Source organism: Catharus ustulatus, chromosome 35 (assembly GCF_009819885.2).
Source record: "Catharus ustulatus isolate bCatUst1 chromosome 35, bCatUst1.pri.v2, whole genome shotgun sequence".
In the NCBI taxonomy this organism is placed as follows: domain Eukaryota; kingdom Metazoa; phylum Chordata; class Aves; order Passeriformes; family Turdidae; genus Catharus; species Catharus ustulatus.
In genome coordinates, this window is record NC_046255.1 from 846,285 (window position 1) to 867,313 (window position 21,029).

Consider the following 21,029-nt stretch of genomic DNA (forward strand, 5'->3'; position numbering starts at 1 on the left):
CAGGTGAGCACAGGTGAGTGCAGGTCAGGTGACCAGGTCAGGTGAGCTCAGGTCGGGTGACCAGGTCAGGTGAGCTCAGATCAGGTGACCAGGTCAGGTGAGCTCAGGTCAGGTGACCAGGTCAGGTGAGCACAGGTCAGGTGACCAGGTCAGGTGAGCTCAGGTCAGGTGACCAGGTCAGGTGAGCTCAGGTCAGGTGAGCTCAGGTCAGGTGACCAGGTCAGGTGAGCTCGGGTCAGGTGACCAGGTCAGGTGACTGCAGGTGTGAGGGGCGTGGCCAAAGTGGGTGTGGTCAGTGCAAGGGGCAGCGCTGAGGGAGGGGCGGGGTTTAAGAGGGCGTGGATTGTCCCCAGTGTCCCAAATGTCCCCAATGTCCCTATGTCCCCAATGTCCCCATGTCCCCAATGTCCCCAAATGCCCCCCAATGTCCCCTCAGTGTCCCAACGTCCCCGTGTCCCTGTCCCCAGGAGCTGGCCGCTCTGACCAAGGAGCTGAACCTGTGCCGGGAGCAGCTCCTGGAGCGCGAGGAGGAAATCGCCGAGCTCAAGGCGGAGAGGAACAACACCCGGGTGAGCTGGGGACACCTGGGGACACCTGGGGACAGCTGGGGACAGCTGGGGACACCTGGGGACAGCTGGGACAGCTGGGGACAGCTGGGACACCTGGGGACACACCTGGGGACAGCTGGGGACACATGGGGACACCTGGGGACACCTGGGGACAGCTGGGGACAGATGGGGACACACCTGGGACAGCTGGGGACAGATGGGGACACCCGGGTGAGCAGGGGACACCTGGGGACACCTGGGGACAGCTGGGGACACCTGGGGACAGCTGGGACAGCTGGGACAGCTGGGGACACACCTGGGGACACCTGGGACACCTGGGGACACATGGGGACACCTGGGGACAGATGGGACACCTGGGGACACACCTGGGACACACCTGGGACAGCTGGGGACACACCTGGGACAGCTGGGGACAGCTGGGGACACACTGGGGACACCTGTCCCTTGTCACCTGGGACACACCTGGGACACACCTGGGACACACCTGGGGACAGATGGGGACAGATGGGGACAGCTGGGACAGCTGGGGAGAGATGGGGACACACCTGGGGACAACTGGGGGCACACCTGGGGACACCTGTCCCTTGTCACCTGGGACACCTGGGGACACCTGGGGACAGCTGGGGACAGCTGGGGACACACCTGGGGGCACCTGCGACACCTGTCCCTTGTCACCTGCCACCTCTTTTGTCACCTGGCATGTGACACCTGGCGCCTGGTGGTCCCAATATTGCCAGTGTCCCCAATGTCCCCATTGTCCCCTCACTGTCCCCACTGTCCCCAGCTGCTGCTGGAGCACCTGGAGCACCTGGTGTCCCAAATGTCCCCAATGTCCCCAATCCCCCAATCCCCCCAATCCCCCCATTGTCCTCAATGTCCCCACTGTCCCCTCACTGTCCCCAATGTCCCCAATCCCCCAATCCCTCCAATGTCCCCATTGTCCCCTCACTGTCCCCAATCCATCCAATGTCCCCAATCCCCCCAGTGTCCCCAATGCCCCCAATGTCCCCAATCCCCCCAATCCCCCCAATGTCCCCAATCCCCCCAATGTCCCCATTGTCCCCTCACTGTCCCCACTGTCCCCGTGTCCCCAGCTGCTGCTGGAGCACCTGGAGCACCTGGTGTCCCCAATCCCCCCAATGTCCCCAATGTCCCCAATGTCCCCAATCCCCCCAATCCCCCCAATGTCCCCAATCCTCCTCACTGTCTCCAATGTCCCCAATGTCCCAATCCGCCCAATGTCCCCAAAGTCCCCGTTGTCCCCTCACTGTCCCCGTGTCCCCAGCTGCTGCTGGAGCACCTGGAGCACCTGGTGTCCCCAATGCCCCCAATGTCCCCAATCCCCCCAATCCCCCCCAATGTCCCCAATCCTCCTCACTGTCTCCAATGTCCCCAATGTCCCAATGTCCCCAATGTCCCCTCACTGTCCCCATGTCCCCAGCTGCTGCTGGAGCACCTGGAGCACCTGGTGTCCCCACTGTCCCCAATGTCCCCAATCCCCCCAATCCCCCCCAATCCCCCCAATGTCCCCAATCCCCGCAATGCCCCCAATGTCCCCAATGTCCCCACTGTCCCCTCACTGTCCCCAATGTCCCCAATGTCCCCACTGTCCCCTCACTGTCCCCAATGTCCCCAATGTCCCCAGCTGCTGCTGGAGCACCTGGAGCACCTGGTGTCCCCAATGTCCCCAATGTCCCCAATGTCCCCAATCCCCCCAGTGTCCCCAATCCCCCCAATGTCCCCAATGTCCCCAATGTCCCCCCAATGTCCCTGTGTCCCCAGCTGCTGCTGGAGCACCTGGAGCACCTGGTGTCGCGCCACGAGCGCTCCCTGCGCATGACCGTGGTCAAGCGCCAGGCCCAGAGCCCGGCCGGGGTCTCCTCCGAGGTCGAGGTGCTCAAGGCCCTCAAGTCGCTCTTCGAGCACCACAAGGCCCTGGACGAGAAGGTTTGGGGGGTTCTGGGGGGATTTTGGGGGGTCTTGGGGTCCCCAAGGGGTTTTGGGGTGACCTGGTGGCACCTGGCACTGCCAGGGGGGACCCAAAGGGGTCTCAGGAGGGTCCTAAGGGGTGACCTGGAGGGGTTCTGGGGGGGTTGAGGGGGGTCTTGGGGGGTTTTGGGGGTCCCTGAAGGATTTTGGGGGGTCCTGGGGATTTTGGGGGGGTCCTGGGGGGGTCCCCAGGGGGTTTTGGGGTGACCTGGTGGCACCTGGAGGTGCCAGGTGGGATCTGGGGGGACCCAAAGGGGTCTCAGGAGGGTCCTGGGGTGACTTGGGGGTTCCCTGAAGGATTTTGGGGGGTCCTGGGGGGTCTGGGGTGTCCTGGGGATTTTTTGGGGGGTCCTGGGAGGGTCCCCAAGGGGTTTTGGGGTCACCTGGTGGCACCTGAGGGGTTCTGGGGTGACCCAAAGGGGTCTCAGGTGGCTTTGGAGGTGACACAGGTGGCTCTGGGGACATCCCAGGGCGGCGGTTCTGGTGGCTCTGGGGTCTCCCCGGTGTCCCCGGGTGTCCCTTAGGTGTCACCTGAGTGTCCCCCCCGGTGTCCCCTGAGTGTCCCCCCTCGTGTCGGTGTCCCCTGAGTGTCCCCCCGGTGTCCCCAGGTGCGGGAGCGGCTGCGGGTGGCCCTGGAGCGCGTGGCCGTGCTGGAGGAGGAGCTGGAGGTGTCCAACCAGGAGGTGGGGACAGCAGGGGACAGCAGGGGACACGGGGGGTGACACCGGCGGTGATGCCAGCGGTGACACCGACCGCAGTCCTTGGGAGGGTGGCGTCTGTCCCCCTGTCCCCATGTCCCTGTGTCCCTGGGGATGGCACCTGTCCTTGTCTCTGTCGGTGACACTGTCCCTGTGTCACTGTGTCACTGTGTCCCTGTCACTGTCCCTGTGTCCCTGTCACTGTCCCTGTGTCACTGTCCCTGTGTCCCTGTCACTGTCACCGTGTCATTGTCACTGTCCCTGTGTCACTATCCCTGTGTCCCTGTCCCTGTGTCACTGTCCCTGTCCCTGTGTCACTGTCCCTGTGTCACTGTCACTGTCACTGTGTCACTGTCCCTATGTCACTGTCACTGTCCCTCTGTCCCTGTCCCCACAGTCCCTGTCCCTACGGGAGCAGCTCTCTCTGTCCCTGTTGGTGACACTGTCCCTGTGTCCCTGTCCCTGTGTCACTGTCACTGTGTCACTGTCACTGTCCCCACAGTCCCTGTCCCTGTCACTGTCCCTGTCACTGTCCCTGTCACTGTCACTGTGTCACTGTGTCACTGTCCCTGTGTCCCTGTGTCCCTGTGTCACTGTCACTGTCACTGTCACTGTCACTGTCCCTGTGTCCCTGTCCCTGTGTCACTGTCACTGTGTCACTGTCACTGTCCCCACAGTCCCTGTCACTGTCACTGTCCCTGTCCCTGTGTCACTGTCACTGTGTCACTGTCACTGTCCCCACAGTCCCTGTCACTGTCACTGTCCCTGTCACTGTCCCTGTCACTGTCACTGTGTCACTGTGTCACTGTGTCACTGTCCCTGTGTCCCTGTGTCACTGTCACTGTCCCTGTCCCTGTGTCACTGTCACTGTGTCACTGTCACTGTCCCCACAGTCCCTGTCCCTACGGGAGCAGCTCTCTCTGTCCCTGTTGGTGACACTGTCCCTGTGTCCCTGTCCCTGTGTCACTGTCCCTGTCCCTGTCCCCACAGTCCCTGTCCCTGCGGGAGCAGCTCTCTCTGTCCCTGTTGGTGACACTGTCACTGTCCCTGTGTCACTGTGTCACTGTCCCCACAGTCCCTGTCCCTGCGGGAGCAGCTCTCTCTGTCCCGGCGCCGCTCGGGCCTGGAGGACGCGGCCACCGACGGGGACAGCGCGGTGAGGGGACAGCGAGGGGACAGCGAGGGGACAATGGGGGGACAGGGAGGGGGCAGGGAGGGGACAGGGAGGGGACAGGGAGGGGACAATGAGGGGACAATGGGGGGACAGGGAGGGGTCAGGGAGGGGTCAGGGGTCATAATGGTCAGAGGTCAAGGTGTTGCTGTGGTCAGGGGATTTGGGGTTTGGGGGGGTCAGAGGTCAAAGGTCACTGGGATGGGATTTGGGGGGTCAGGGGTGTAGGGGTCAGTGGTCAGCTGACCCCTGAGTGACCCGTGACCCCTGAGTGACCTTGAGTGACCCTGGGTGTCCCCACTGACCCCTGAGTGACCCCATGACCCTGAGTGACCCCATGACCCCCGAGTGACCTTGACTGACCCTGAATGCCCCCACTGACCCTGAGTGACCCCATGACCCATGAGTGACCCCATGACCCCAGAGTGACCTCACTAACCCCTAGTGACCCTGTGACCCCGAGTGACCCCCAAGTGACCCTGCTGACCCCGAGTGACCGCGAGTGACCCCACGACCCCTGAGTGACCCTGCTGACCCTGAGTGACCCCTGAGTGACCCTGCTGACCCTGAGTGACCTCCGAGTGACCCTGAGTGACCTCACTGACCCCTAGTGAGCCCGTGACCCCGAGTGACCCCCAAGTGACCCCGCTGACCTCGAGTGACCCCACGACCCCTGAGTGACCTTGAGTGACCCTGAGTGACCCCATGACCCCCGAGTGACCCCGTGACCCCCTGACGACCCCGGTGTCCCCAGGCCAGCCCCGAGCGCCGGCGCGAGGCCGAGCTGGAGGCGTCGCTGGGCCGGCAGCGCGTGGCCGCTCTGTGCCGCCAGCTGGGGCGGCTCCAGGACGAGGCCAGCGCGGCCCAGAGGGAGCTGGCCCGGGCCCACGAGGCTGGAGCCAAGCTGCAGAGGGACCTCAAGGAGGTGGGAAAGGGAAATGGGGGGAAAATGGGAAAAAACGGGGAAAAAAACACTTTAAAATGGCAGAAAACGGCATCAAACTGGGAGGGTTTAACCCAAACTGGGAGGGTTTAACCCCAAACTGGGAGCTGGCCCAGGCCCACGAGGCTGGAGCCAAACTGTAGAGGGACCTCAAGGAGGTGGGCACGGAAAATGGGGGAAAAAATTGGGAAAAAATGGGAAAAACGGGAAAAAATGGGGAAAAACGGGAAAAAAATGGCATCAAACTGGGAGGGTTTAACCCCAAACTGGGAGGGTTTAACCCAAACTGGGAGCTGGCCCGGGCACACGAGGCTGGAGCCAAAGTGCAGAGGGACCTCAAGGAGGTGGGAAGGGGAAAATGGGGAAAAAATGGGAAAAAAATGTGAAAAAACGGCTTAAAATGTGAGAAAATGGCATCAAACTGGGAGGGTTTAACCCAAACTGGGAGGGTTTAACCCCAAACTGGGAGCTGGCCCGGGCCCACGAGGCTGGAGCCAAACTGCAGAGGGACCTCAAGGAGGTGGGTACGGAAAATGGGGAAAAAATGGGGAAAAATGGGGAAAAAAATGGAAAAAACGGCTTTAAAATGGCGGAAAACGGCATCAAACTGGGAGGGTTTAACCCAAACTGGGAGAGTTTAACCCCAAACTGGGAGGGTTTAACCCCAAACTGGGAGCTGGTCTGGGCACATGAGGCTGGAGCCAAACTGCAGAGGGACCTCAAGGAGGTGGGAAGGGGAAATGGGGGAAAAAATGGGAAAAAACGGGGAAAAAATGTGAAAAAATGGGAAAAAAATGGGAAAAAAACGGAAAAAAACTGGAAAAAAAACGGGAAAAAAACGGAAAAAACGGCCTCAAACTGGGAGGATCCCAATGTCCCCGATGTCCCCAATGTCCCCCCGCTGTCCCCAGGCGCTGGCCCAGCGCGAGGACATGGAGGAGCGCATCACGACGCTCGAGCGGCGCTACCTGAGCGCCCAGCGCGAGGCGACGTCGCTGCACGACGCCAACGACCGGCTGGAGAACGAGCTGGCCAGCAAGGAGAGCCTGTACCGGCAGGTGAGGACACCTGGGGACATTGGGGACATTGGGGACATTGGGGACACACCTGGGGACATTGGGGACACACCTGGGTACACCTGGGGACACCTGGGGACACACCTGGGGACATTGGGGACACACCTGAGCACACTTAGGGACATTGGGGACACACCTGGGTACACCTGCAGAACGAGCTGGCCAGCAAGGAGAGCCTGTACCGGCAGGTGAGCGCACCTGGGGACATTGGGGACACCTGGGGACATTGGGGACATTGGGGACACACCTGGGGACATTGGGGACACACCTGGGGACATTGGGGACATTGGGGACACACCTGGGTACACCTGGAGAACGAGCTGGCCAGCAAGGAGAGCCTGTACCGGCAGGTGAGGACACCTGGGGACACCTGGGGACATTGGGGACATCTGGGGACACACCTGAACACACCTGGGGACACCTGGGGACATTGGGGACACTGGGGACACACCTGGGATAGAGGAGATACACCTGGGGACACACCTGAACACACCTGGGGACACTGGGGACATTGGGGACACCTGGACACACCTGGGCATACCTGAATACACTTAGGGACATTGGGGACACACCTGGGGACATTGGGGACACACCTGGGGACGCCTGGGGACCTTGGGGACACACCTGGGATAGAGGAGATACACCTGGGGACACACCTGAGCACACCTGGGCACACCTGGGGACACCTGGGGACATTGGGGACACACCTGGGGACACCTGAACACACCTGGGGACACCTGGGGACACTGGGGACACACCTGAACACACCTGGACACACCTGGGGACACCTGGGCACAGCTTTGTGTCCCCATTGATGTCCCCACACCGCTGGCTGCTGCCACCCCCTCCATCCTTGTCAATGTCCCCAATGTCCCCAATGTCCCAAATATCCCAAATATCCCAAATATCCCAAATATCCCAAATCCCCCCAATGTCCCCAGTGTCCCCACGATGTCCCCAATGTCCCCACTGTCCCCAGAGCGAGGAGCAGGGCCGCCAGCTGCAGGAGTGGCTCGAGGACGCCAAGGCCCCAATGTCCCAAATATCCCAAATGTCCCAAAATATCCCAAATCCCCCCAATGTCCCCAATGTCCCCACTGTCCCCACGATGTCCCCAATGTCCCCATGATGTCCCCAGAGCGAGGAGCAGGGCCGCCAGCTGCAGGAGTGGCTCGAGGACACCAAGACCTCAATATCCCAAATATCCCAAATATCCCAAATATCCCAAATGTCCCAAATCCCCCCAATGTCCCCAATGTCCCCATGATGTCCCCATGATGTCCCCAATGTCCCCATGATGTCCCCAATGTCCCCAATGTCCCCACTGTCCCCAGAGCGAGGAGAAGGGCCGCCAGCTGCAGGAGTGGCTCGAGGACGCCAAGGCCCCAATGTCCCAAATATCCCAAATATCCCAAATATCCCAAATATCCCCTCAATGTCCCCAATGTCCCCAATGTCCCCACGATGTCCACAATGTCCCCACGATGTCCCCAATGTCCCCATGATGTCCCCAGAGCGAGGAGCAGGGCCGCCAACTGCAGGAGTGGCTCGAGGACACCAAGGCCCCAATGTCCCCAATGTCCCCAGTGTCCCAAATATCCCAAATATCCCAAATCCCCCCAATGTCCCCAATCTCCCCAATGTCCCCACGATGTCCCCAATGTCCCCACTGTCCCCAGAGCGAGGAGAAGGGCCGCCAGCTGCAGGAGTGGCTCGAGGACGCCAAGGCCCCAATGTCCCCAATGTCCCCAATGTCCCCAATGTCCCAAATATCCCAAATCCCCCCCAATGTCCCCAATGTCCCTGCAATGTCCCCAATGTCCCCATGATGTCCCCAATGTCCCCAATGTCCCCACGATGTCCCCACTGTCCCCAGAGCGAGGAGCAGGGCCGCCAGCTGCAGGAGTGGCTCGAGGACGCCAAGGCCCCAATGTCCCCAATGTCCCAAATATCCCAAAATATCCCAAATATCCCAAAATATCCTAAATCCCCCCAATGTCCCCAATGTCCCCAATGTCCCCACGATGTCCCCAATGTCCCCACTGTCCCCAGAGGGAGGAGAAGGACCACCAACTGCAGGAGTGGTTCGAGGACACCAAGACCCCAATGTCCCAAATATCCCAAATATCCCAAATATCCCAAATATCCCAAATGTCCCAAAATATCCCAAATCCCCCCAATGTCCCCAATGTCCCCACGATGTCCCCAATGTCCCCACTGTCCCCAGAGCGAGGAGAAGGGCCACCAGCTGCAGGAGTGGTTCGAGGACACCAAGGCCCCAATGTCCCCAATGTCCCCAGTGTCCCAAATATCCCAAATATCCCAAATCCCCCCAATGTCCCCAATCTCCCCAATGTCCCCACGATGTCCCCAATGTCCCCACTGTCCCCAGAGCGAGGAGAAGGGCCGCCAGCTGCAGGAGTGGCTCGAGGACGCCAAGGCCAAGCTGCAGCTGACCCTGCAGAAAGCCGAGACCCTGCCCGAGATCGAGGCCCAGCTGGCACAGAGGGTGGCGGCGCTCACCAAGGTGGGGATGGGGGTCCTGGGGGGAATTTGGGGGGTCCTGGGGGGAATTGGGGGGGTCCTGGAAGGGATTTGGGGGAATTTGGGGGGTCCTGAAGGGATTTGGGGGGTCCTGGGGTGGTCCTGAAGGGGTCCTAGGGGGAAATTGGGGGGTCCTGGGAGGTCCCAGGGGGCTCCTGGGGGGGTCCTGGAGGCATTTGGGGAGGATTTGGGGGGTCCTAAAGGGGTTTGGGGAGGATTTGGGGGGTCCTGGGGGATCCTGGGGGGTCCTGGGGGGTCCTGGGGGGATTTGGGGGAATTTGAGGGGTCCTGGAAGGGATTTGGGGGGTCCTGGGGACATCTAAGGGGGATTTGGGGTGAGGTTTGGGGGGTCCTGGAAGGCATTTGGGGGGTCCTGGAGGGTTCCTGGGGGGATTTGGGGGGGATTTGAGGGGTCCAGGGGGTGTTTGGGGGGTCCTGGGGGGGATTTGGGGGGAATTTGGGGGGTCCTGAAGGGATTTGGGGGGTCCTGGGGGGGTCCTGGAAGGGATTTGGGGGAATTTGGGGGGTCCTGAAGGGATTTGGGGGGTCCTGGGGTGGTCCTGAAGGGGTCCTGGGGGGAAATTGGGGGGATTTGGGGGGTCCTGGAGGCATTTGGGGAGGATTTGGGGAGGATTTGGGGGGTCCTGGAAGGGATTTGGGGGGTCCTGGGGGATCCTGGGGGGAAATTGGGGAGGATTTGGGGGGTCCTGGGGGCTCCTGGGGGGGTCCTGGAGGCATTTGGGGTCGATTTGGGGGGTCCTAAAAGGGTTTGGGGAGGATTTGAGGGGTCCTGGGGGCGTTTGGGGTGGATTTGGGGAGGTCTTGAAGAGGTTTTGGGGGGATTTGGGGCATTTTCAGGAGGATTTGGGTGAGGTTTGGGCGGTCCTGGAAGGGATTTGGGGAGGATTTGGGGGGTCCTGGGGGCATTTTGGGGGTCCTGGGGGGGCCCTGGGGACATTTAAGGGGGATTCTGGGGGGATTTGGGGCAGTTTCAGGAGGATTTGGGGGGTCCTGGGGGGGTCCTGGAAGGGATTTGGGGGAATTTGGGGGGTCCTAAAGGGATTTGGGGAGTCCTGGGGTGGCCCTGAAGGGGTCCTGGGGGGAAATTGGGGGGATTTGGGGGGTCCTGGGGGGATTTGAGGGGTCCTGGAGGCATTTGGGGAGGATTTGGGGGGTCCTGGAAGGGATTTGTGGGGTCCTGGAGGATCTTGGGGGGGATTTGGGGGATCCTGGGGGGATTTGGGGGTGGATTTGGGGGGTTTCAGGAGGATTTTGGGAGAGGTTTGGGGGTCCTGGAAGGGATTTGGGTAGGATTTGGGGGGTCCTGGAAGGGATTTGGGGGGTCCTGAGGGCATTTTGGGGGTCCTGGGGGGGCCCTGGGGACATTTAAGAGGGATTTTAGGGGGATTTGGGGCAGTTTCAGGAGGATTTCGGTGAAGTTTGGGGGGTCCTGAGAGGATTGGGGGAGGATTTGGGGGGATTTGGGGGGTCCTGGGGGCATTTGGGGGAGGATTGGGGGTCCTGGGGGGGATTTGGGGGGTCCTGGGGGGAATTGGGGGGTCCTGGAGGGGTCCTGGATGGGATTTGGGTGAAGTTTGGGGGGTCCTGGAAGGAATTTGGGGGGTCCTGGGGGCATTTAGGGAGGATATGGGGGGGTCCTGGATGGAATTTGGGGGAATTTGGGGAACTTTTAGGGGGGTTTAGGAGGGATTTGGGGGATCCTGAAGGGATTTTGGGGAATTTTGGGGATCTTGAGGAGTTTTGGGGGAGATTTGGGGGAGTCCTGAGGGAATTTTTCCCCCCAAAAAATGCCCCAAAATTTCCAAAATGTCCCCAAAATATCCCAAAAATGTCCCCGAATGTCCCCAGGCTGAGGAGCGCCACGGGAATTTCGAGGAGCGGCTCCGGCAGCTCGAGGCTCAACTGCAGGAGAAGAACCAGGAGCTGCAGAGGGTGGGGACCCCAAAAATCGGCACCCCAAAATTCGGGGAACCCCGAAAATGGGGGAATCCCAAAATCCACACCACAAAATTCGGGGGAACCCCAAAAATGGAGGAACCCCAAAAATCCAAACCCCAAAAATGAGGGAACCCCAAAAATCTGCACCCCGAAATTGGGGGAACCCCAAAAACCGGCACCCTAAAAATGAGAACACAAAAATTTGGGGGAATCCCAAAATGGGAATACCCCAAAAAATCAGCACTCCAAAAATCCGAACCCTAAAATTTGGGGGAACCCCAAAATGGGGGAACCCTGAAAATCCGCACCCTGAAATTGGGAGAACCCCAAAAATCTGCATCCTGAAATTGGGGGAATCCAAAAATGGGAGAGCCCCAAAAATCGGAACCCTGAAATTGGAAGAACCCCAAAAATTGGCACCCTAAAAATGGGAACACCAAAATTTGGGGGAACCCCAAAAATCTGCACCCCAAAATTTGGGGGAACCCCAAAAATCCAAACCCCAAAATTTGGGGAACCCCAAAAATTTGCACCCTAAAAATGAGAACACAAAAATTTGGGGGAATCCCAAAAATTTGGGACCCCAAAATTTGGGGGAACCCAAATTTGGGGGAACCCCAAAAATCAGCACCCCAAAATTTGGGGAACCCCAAAATTTGGGGCACCCCAAAAATGAGGGAACTCAAAATTAAGGGAATCCAAAAATGGGAGAAATAAAAAAATTCAGACCCCAAAATTGGGTGAACCCCAAAAATCTGTACCCCAAAATTTGAGGGAATAAAAAAAACGAGGGAACCCCAAAAACCCACACCCCAAAATTTGGGGGAATAAAAAAAATGGAGGCATTCCAAAAATCGGCACCCCAAAAATGAGGGAACCCAAAATTAAGGGAATCCAAAAATGGGAGTAATAAAAAAATTCAGACCTCAAAATTGGGTGAACCCCAAAAACCTGCACCCTAAAATTTGGGGGGGAAACTCCAAAAATAGGAACCCCAAAAATGAGGGAACCCAAAATTTGGGGGAACCCCAAAAATGGGGAACCCCAAAAAGCTGCATCCCAAAGTTTGGGGAACCCCAAAAACCTGCACCCAAAAATTGGGGGAACCCCAAAAATCGGAACCCCAAAAACCTGCACCCCAAAATTTGGGGGAACACAAAAAATCTGAACCCCAAAGTTGGGGGAACCCAAAAAATCGGAACCCCAAAATTCGGGGGAACCCAAAAATGGGGGAACCCCAAAATCCACACCACAAAATTTGGGGAACCCCAAGAATGAGAGAACCTCAAAAACTGGAACCCCGAAATTGGGGGAACCCCAAAAATTGGCATCCTAAAAAATGAGAACACGAAAAATTTGGGGGAATCCCAAAAATGGGGGAACCCCAAAATTCGCACCACAAAATTTGGGGGAAGCCCAAAAAATCTGCACCCCAAAATTTGGGGGAATCCCAAAAATCTGCACCCCAAAAATCCGAACCCCAAAATTTGGCGAACCCCAAAAATCAGCACCTCAAAATTTGAGGAACCCCAAAAATCAGCATCCCAAAAATGGGGGAACCCCAAAATTTGGGGACACGAAAAATGGGAAAACCCCAAAAATCGACACCGGATCCCCCAAAAATGGGGAGACCCCAAAAATCGACACCCCAAAATTGGGAAACCCCAAAAAACGGGGTCACACTAAAAATTTGGCACCCTAAAAATGGGGAATACCCCAAAAATTCGGGACCCCAAAAAATTCTGGACCCCAAAATTCCCCACCCCAAAATTCCAAAAATCACAAAAAAATTCAATTTATTCTCATTTTTTGCTGTAAAAACACCGGGTTTTCACCCCTCCTTCTGCCTTTAACCACCCCAAATTTTTTTTGGGGACCCCCTCGAATTTTTGGGGTGATTTTGGGGTGATTTTGGGGTCCCCAGGCGCGGCAAAGGGAGAAAATGAACGACGAGCACAACAAGCGGCTCTCGGAGACCGTGGATCGGCTGCTGAGCGAGAGCAACGAGAGGCTGCAGCTGCACCTCAAGGAGAGGATGGGAGCCATCGAGGAGAAGGTGGGGAGGGGTCTCCGAATTGGGGAGGGGTCCCCGAAAAAATTTGGGGGGTCCTGGAAAAAAATTTGGGGTCCTGGAAAAAAATTTGGCGGGAATTTGGGAGAGTTTAGGGGGTCCCAGGAGCTCTGAAATGGCTCCTCAAGGAGGGGATTTGGGGGCTGGAGGAGAAATTTGGGGGTCTCTGAAATCGGGGAGGGGTCTCTGAAATTGGGGAGGGGTCCCCGAAAAAATTTTGGGGGTCCTGGAAAAAATTTGGGGTCCTGGAAAAAAATCTGGGGGGAATTTGGGGGAGTTTGGGGGGTCTGGGATGGCTTCAGATGCACCTTGAGGGGAGGATGGAAGCAATAGAGGAGAAATTTGGGGGTCCCCGAAATTGGGGAGGGGTCTCTGAAATTGGGGAGGGGTCTCTGAAATTGGGGAGGGGTCCCTGAAAAAATCTGGGGGGTCCTGGAAAAATTTGGGGGAATTTGGGGGATCCTGGAAAAAATTTGGGGGATTTTAGGAGGTCCCAGGAGCTCTGAAATTGCACCTCAAGGAGGGGATTTGGGGGGGCTGGAGGAGAAATTTGGGGGTCCTCGAAATTGGGGAGGGGTCTCTGAAATTGGGGAGGGGTCCCTGAAATTGGGGAGGGGTCCCTGAAAAAATTTGGGGGGTCCTGGAAAAAATTTGGGGGGAATTTGGGGGGATTTGGGAGTCTGAAATGGTTCCAGTTGCACCTTAAGGAGGGGATTTGGGGGGGTTGGAGGAGAAATTTGGGGGTCTCTGAAATTGGGGAGGGGTCCCCGAAAAAATTTGGGGGGTCCTCGAAAAAATTTGGGGGTCCTGGAAAAAATTTGGGGGGAATTTGGGGGTCTGAAATGGCTCCAATTGCACCTCAAGGAGGGGATTTGGGGAGGATGGAGGAGAAATTTGGGGGTCCCCGAAATTGGGGAGGGGTCTCTGAAATTGGGGAGGGGTCCCTGAAAAAATTTGGGGGGTCCTGGAAAAAAATCTGAGGGATTTTAGGGGGGATTTGGGGGTCTGGGATGGCTCCAATTGCACCTTAAGGAGAGGATTTGGGGGTCCCCGAAATTGGGGAGGGGTCTCTGAATTGGGGAGGGGTCCCCGAAAAAATTTGGGGGGTCCTAAGAAAAATTTGGGGGGAATTTGGGGGGATTTGGGGGTCTGAAATGGTTCCAATTGCACCTCAAGGAGAGGATTTGGGGAGGATGGAGGAGAAATTTGGGGGTCCCCGAAATTGGGGAGGGGTCTCTGAAATTGGGGAGGGGTCCCTGAAAAAATTTGGGGGGTCCTGGAAAAAATTTGGGGGGAATTTGGGGGATTTGGGAGTCTGAAATGGTTCCAGTTGCACCTTAAGGAGGGGATTTGGGGGGGTTGGAGGAGAAATTTGGGAGTCCTCGAAATTGGGGAGGGGTCCCTGAAATTGGGGAGGGGTCCTCGAAAAAATCTGGGGGGTACTGGAAAAAAATTTGAGGGATTTTAGGAGGGATTTGGTGGTCTGGGATGGTTCCAGTTGCACCTCAAGGAGGGGATTTGGGGGGGTTGGAGGAGAAATTTGGGGGTCCCTGAAATTGGGGAGGGGTCCCTGAAAAAATATGGGGGGTCCTGGAAAAAAATTTGGGGAATTTTAGGGGGGATTTGGGGGGTCCTGGAGGGATTTGGGGGCCCCGGGTGATTTTTGGGTGGTCTCTGTGTAATTTTTGGGATTTCTTGGGGGTCCCGGATTAATTTTTGGGATTTGTTTGGGGGTCCCGGGTTAATTTTGGGGATTTTTTGGGGGTCTCTGGGTTAATTTTGGGGGTTTTTGGGGGGTCCCGGGTGATTTTTGGGGTCTCTGTAATTCTGGGGATTTTTCGGGGGTCTCTGCTGATTTTTGGGGATTTTTTGGGAGGTCTCAACTCATTTTGGGGATTTTTTGGGGGATCCCGGGTTAATTTAGGGGATTTTTTTGGGGGTCTCCGCTGATTTTCAGGGTCTCTGTGTTATTTTCGGGATTTTTTGGGGGGTCCCGAGTTAATTTTGGGGATTTTTTTTTGGGTCTCCTCTGATTTTCGGGGTCCCGGGTTAATTTTGGGGATTTTTTTGGGGGTCTCCGGGTGATTTTCGGGGTCTCTGGGTTAATTTTGGGGTTTTTTTGGGGGGTCTCCGCTGATTTTCGGGGTCTCTCTGTAATTTTGGGGATTTTTTGGGGGTCCCGGGTTAATTTGGGGATTTTTTGGGGGTCTCTATGTAATTTTGGGGTTTTTTTGGGGGGTCTCCGCGTGATTTTCGGGGTCTCTGTGCAATTTTGGGGATTTTTTTGGGGGTCCTGGATTAATTTTGGGGATTTTTTTGGGGGTCTCTGCTGATTTTCGGGGTCTCCCCCTCCCCAGAATTCGCTGAGCGAGGAAATCGCCAACATGAAGAAAATGCAGGACGAGCTCCTGCTCAACAAGGTCGGAATTTGGGGAATTCTGGGGGGTCCCGGGTGGGATTTGGGGTCCCCAGCTCTGAATCCCCCTCCCCAAATTCCCAAATTCCCAAAAATTCCCCAAAATTCCCCCAAAATTCCCGATTTTCTCCCCCCCAGGAGCAACTCTGGGAGAATTTTGGGATTTTTTTGGGATTTTTTGGGGGGATTTTTGGGGGTCCCGGGTGGGATTTGGTGTCCCCAGCTCTGAATCCCCCTCCCCAAATTCCCAAATTCCCAAAAATTCCCAAAAATTCCCCAAAAGTCCCCCCAAAAATCCCGAATTTCTCCCCCCTGGAGCAACTCTGAGGGAGAATTTTGGGAATATTTTGGATTTTTATTTTTTACTTTGGGGAATTTTGGGAGGTCCCGGGTGGGATTTGGGTTCCCCAGCCCTGAATCCCCCTCCCCAAATTCCCAAATTCCAAAAAATTCAAAAAAATTCCAAAAAAATCCCCAAATCCCCCAAAATTCCCGAATTTCTCCCCCCAGGAGCAACTCTGGGAGAATTTTGGGAATATTTTGGTTTTTTATTTTTTATTTTGGGGAATTTTGGAGGGTCCTGGGTGGGATTTTGGGGTCCCCAGCTCTGAATCCCCCTCCCCAAATTCCCAAATTTCCAAAAATTAAAAAAAATTCCCCAAAATCCCCCAAAAAATCCCGAATTTTTCCTCTCCAGGAGCAGCTCTGGGGGAGATTTTGGGAATATTTTGTTTTTTTATTTTTTATTTTGGGGATTTTTGGGGGGGTCCTGGGTGGGATTTGAGGTCCCGAGCTCTGAATCCCCCTCCCCAAATTCCAAAATTCCAAAAAATTCCCAAAATTCCCCCAAAAAATCCCGGATTTCTACTCCCCAGGAGCAGCTCTGAGGGAGATTTTGGGAATATTTTGGTTTTTTATTTTTTATTTTGGGGAATTTTGGAGGGTCCTGGGTGGGATTTTGGGATCCCCAGCTCTGAATCCCCCTCCCCAAATTCCCAAATTCCCAAAAATAAAAAAAAATTCCCTAAAATTCTCCCAAAAAATCCCGAATTTCTCCCCCCCAGGAGCAGCACTGTGGGAATTTTGGGATTTTTTGGGGATTTTTTGGGGGGATTTTTGGGGGGTCCCGGGTGGGATTTTGGTGTCCCCATCCCTGAATCCCCCTCCCCAAATTCCCAATTTCCCAAAATTCCGATTTTTTTCCCCAATTTCCCCCCAGGAGCAGCTGCTGGCCGAGATGGAGCGGATGCAGCTGGAGCTGGATCAGCTCCGGGGGCGTCCCGGCTCCTCCTACTCCAGGTACCCAAAAAACACCAAAAACACCCCAAAAATAACCCAAAAATAACAAAAAAAAGATCCTAAAATAAACCCCAAAAACCCCTAAAAATAACCTAAAAAATAACCCCAAAATAACCTAAAAATAACAAAAAAATACAGTAATTTCACGACTATAAGGCGCACCCTTTTGACTAAAATCTCCCCCCAAAACCGGAAGTGCGCCTTATAGTCCGGTGCGCCTTATCTGATCTACAAAGTTGCAACATTTGCCACCCCGGAAGTGAGAGCCCGTCGGCATCGGGGCCGCCCCCGCGCGGGGCGGACCCGCCGGTATCGGGGCCGCCCCCGCCGGCATCGGGGCCGCCCCCGCGCAGGGCCGTCCCGCCGGCATCGGGGCCGCCCCCGCGCGGGCCGTCCCGCCAGCATCGGGGCCGCCCCCGCACGGGGCGGACCCGCCGGTATCGGGGCCGCCCCCGCCGGCATCGGGGCCGCCCCCGCCGGCATCGGGGCCGCCCCCCGCGCGGGGCGGACCCGCCGGTATCGGGGCCGCCCCCGCCGGCATCGGGGCCGCCCCCGCGCGGGGCGGACCCGCCGGTATCGGGGCCGCCCCCGCCGGCATCGGGGCCGCCCCCGCGCAGGGCCGTCCCGCCGGCATCGGGGCCGCCCCCGCGCGGGGCGGACCCGCCGGCTTCGGGGCCGCCCCCGCGCGGGGCGGACCCGCCGGTATCGGGGCCTCCCCGCCGGCTTCGGGGCCGCCCCCGCGCGGGCCGTCCCGCCAGCATCGGGGCCGCCCCCGCACGGGGCGGACCCGCCGGTATCGGGGCCGCCCCCGCCGGCATCGGGGCCGCCCCCGCGCGGGGCGGACCCGCCGGTATCGGGGCCGCCCCCGCCGGCATCGGGGCCGCCCCCGCGCAGGGCCGTCCCGCCGGCATCGGGGCCGCCCCCGCGCGGGGCGGACCCGCCGGCTTCGGGGCCGCCCCCGCGCGGGGCGGACCCGCCGGTATCGGGGCCTCCCCGCCGGCATCGGGGCCGCCCCCGCGCGGGCCGTCCCGCCAGCATCGGGGCCGCCCCCCGCGCGGGGCGGACCCGCCGGTATCGGGGCCGCCCCCGCCGGCATCGGGGCCGCCCCCGCGCAGGGCGGACGCGCCGGCATCGGGGCCGCCCCCGCGCGGGCCGTCCCGCCAGCATCGGGGCCGCCCCCGCACGGGGCGGACCCGCCGGTATCGGGGCCGCCCCCGCCGGCATCGGGGCCGCCCCCGCGCGGGGCGGACCCGCCGGCTTCGGGGCCACCCCCGCGCGGGGCCGGCCCGCCGACATTGGGACGGCTCCCTTGCAGGGGGTGTTAAAGCCGCAGGAATCGGATCGGCTGCTGCGCGGGGGGGGCAAAAGCCGCAGGGATCGGATCGGCTGCTGCGCGGGGGGGGCGAAAGCCGCAGGGATCGGATCGGCTGCTGCGCGGGCGGGGCGAAAGCCCCCGGAAACACGGCGGCCGCCGCGCGGGGGGGGGCGAAAGCCCCCGGAATCACGGCAGTCGCCGCGCGGGAGGGGCGAAAGCCCTCGGAATCACGGCGGTCGCCGCGCGGGCGGGGCGAAAGCCCCCGGAAACACGGCGGCCGCCACGCGGGGGGGGCGAAAGCCCCCGGAATCACGGCAGTCGCCACGCGGGGGGGGCGAAAGCCCCCGGAATCACGGCAGTCGCCGCGCGGGTGGGGCGAAAACCCCCAGAAGCACGGCGGCCGCCATGCGGAGAGGGGGAAAACCGCCAGAATCGGAGCGGCTGCCACGCGGGGAGGGGGCAAGCAGCTGGAATCGGGGCAGCGGCGGCACGGGGCAAGCCTGCCGGCATTGGGTCACCCGGAGCGCCAGGGAACTCCCGGAACAGCGGGGCCCTGGGGATGCTGCACGGAGCGGCGGTGGGCATAGCCCGGCCCTGCCGGGTACAGGCAGGCCCGGGAGCCAATGGCTGCCGGATTGAGGCGTGGCCTCGGCCAGCAAGCGTGCGGGAGGAGCTGGGGGCGGAGCCTCGCTGCAAAAAAAAACCCGGTGCGCCTTATAGACCGGTGCGCCTTATCTGATCTACAAAGTTGGAAAATGTGCCGGCTCCCGGGGGGTGCGCCTTATAGTCCGGTGCGCCTTATGGTCGTGAAATTACTGTAATAAAAAATAACTCCAAAAATACCCAAAAAATAACCCAAAACCACCCCTAAATAACCCTAAAAATAACCCAAAAATAACAAAAAAATACTTTAAAAGAACCCCAAAAATAACCCTAAATAACTCTAAAAATAACAAAAAATAACAAAAAAATAATTCAAAAAATAACCCCAAAAACACCCAAAATAACGCCAAAAATAACACAAAAAAACAGCAAAAATAACCCAAAAATAACCCAAAAATAACCCCCAAAGTAACCTAAAAATAACAAAAAATAACAAAAAATAACAAAAAAACCCCTCCAAAAATAACCCCAAAAATAACAAAAAACCCCCCAAAATAACCCAAAAAATAACCTAAAATAACCTAAAAATAACAAAAATAACTCCAAAATAACCCCAAATATAACCCAAAAATAACCAAAAAATAACCAAAAAATAACCCCAAAATAACAAAAAAACCCCAAAAAATAACCCCCAAAATAACTCAAAAAATAACCCCAAAAACACCCAAAATAACGCCAAAAATAACACAAAAAAACAGCAAAAATAACCCAAAAATAACCCAAAAATAACCCCCAAAGTAACCTAAAAATAACAAAAAATAACAAAAAATAACAAAAAAAACCCCTCCAAAAATAACCCCAAAAATAACAAAAAACCCCCCAAAATAACCCAAAAAATAACCTAAAATAACCTAAAAATAACAAAAATAACTCCAAAATAACCCCAAATATAACCCAAAAATAACCAAAAAATAACCAAAAAATAACCCCAAAATAACAAAAAAACCCCAAAAAATAACCCCCAAAATAACTCAAAATAACCCAAAAGTAACCCAAAAATAATCCCAAAATAACCTAAAAATAATAAAAAATAACAAAAAATAACTTCAAAAATACCCAAAAAATAACCCAAAACCACCCCTAAATAACCCAAAAAATAACCCCAAAAATAATAAAAAAATGACCCTAAAATAACCCCTAAAATAACCCAAAATAACCTAAAAATAACAAAAATATAACTCCAAAAATCACCCCAAAATAAGTTTAAAATAACAAAAAATCACCCCAAAAATAACCCAAAACCACCCCAAAATAAGTTTAAAATGACCCTAAAATAACCCTAAAAATAACAAAAAATAATTCCAAAAATAACCAAAAAATAACCCCCAAAAAACCCAAATTAACGCAAAATAATCAAGAAACCACCAAAAATAACCCAAAAAAACCCCCAAAAACGAACCCCAAAATAACCTAAAAATAACAAAAAATAGCTCCAAAAGTAGCCCCAAAATAACAAAAAAATGACCCTAAAATAACCTAAAAATAGCAAAAAAATAACTCCAAAAATCACCCCAAAATAAGTTTAAAATAACAAAAAAATCACCCCCAAAATAATCCCAAAATAACCCCAAGAACACCAAAATCACCCCAAAAATAACCCCTAAATAACCCCAAAATAACAAAAAATAACCCTAAAATAACCCCAAAATATCCCCAAAATAAATCCAAAAATAACAAAAATAACTCCCAAATAATCCCAAAAAATAACCAAAAAAGAACAAAAATTATCTCCAAAAATAACCCAAAAATAACACAAGACATCCAAAAAACACCCAAAAAGAGCCCCAAATTTCCCCAATCCCCCCAAATTTACCCAATTTTTCCCCAAATTTTCCCCAAATTTCCAAAATTTCCCCCAATTCTTCCCAAAATTCTCCTCAAACCCTCCCAAAATTTCCCAATTTTCCCCCAAAATTTCCCAAAATTCCCCAAATTTCCCCAATTTCCCCCAAATTTCCCCAAAATTTTCCAAAATCTCCCAATTTTTCCCAAAATTCTCCCCAACCCCCCCAAATTTCCCAAATTTTCACCCAATTTTCCCCAAAATTCCTCCCAAAATCCCCCAAAATTTCCCAAATCTTCCCAAGTCTCCCCAATTTTCGCCCATTTTTTCCCAAAATTCCCCCCAAATTCCCCAATTTTTCCCCCAAATGCCCCCAAATTCCCCAAAAATTCTCCAAATTTCCCCACTTTTTCCCAAATTTCCCCAAAATTCTCCAATTTCCCCCCAATTTTCCCAAAATATCCCCAATTTCCCCCCAAATTCCCCAAAATTTCACCCAAATCTCCCCAATTTTTCCCAAAATTCCCCCAAAT

At 55.9% G+C, this 21,029-nt stretch overlaps 1 protein-coding gene across 1 annotated transcript in view; it reads left to right on the forward strand.

Annotated features, from left to right (window-relative positions):
• Positions 1 to 21,029, forward strand: part of PPFIA3 (PTPRF interacting protein alpha 3) — a 52,491-nt gene that overhangs the window by 4,327 nt on the left and 27,135 nt on the right. The window contains exons 3-13 of the mRNA XM_033084025.2: positions 468 to 569; positions 2,352 to 2,516; positions 3,167 to 3,241; positions 4,332 to 4,412; positions 5,182 to 5,352; positions 6,282 to 6,428; positions 8,839 to 8,973; positions 10,860 to 10,943; positions 12,874 to 13,005; positions 15,378 to 15,440; positions 16,656 to 16,735. Of these exons, the coding sequence (XP_032939916.1) occupies positions 468 to 569; positions 2,352 to 2,516; positions 3,167 to 3,241; positions 4,332 to 4,412; positions 5,182 to 5,352; positions 6,282 to 6,428; positions 8,839 to 8,973; positions 10,860 to 10,943; positions 12,874 to 13,005; positions 15,378 to 15,440; positions 16,656 to 16,735 (1,235 nt within the window). The remainder of the gene's footprint in view (positions 1 to 467; positions 570 to 2,351; positions 2,517 to 3,166; positions 3,242 to 4,331; positions 4,413 to 5,181; positions 5,353 to 6,281; positions 6,429 to 8,838; positions 8,974 to 10,859; positions 10,944 to 12,873; positions 13,006 to 15,377; positions 15,441 to 16,655; positions 16,736 to 21,029) is intronic.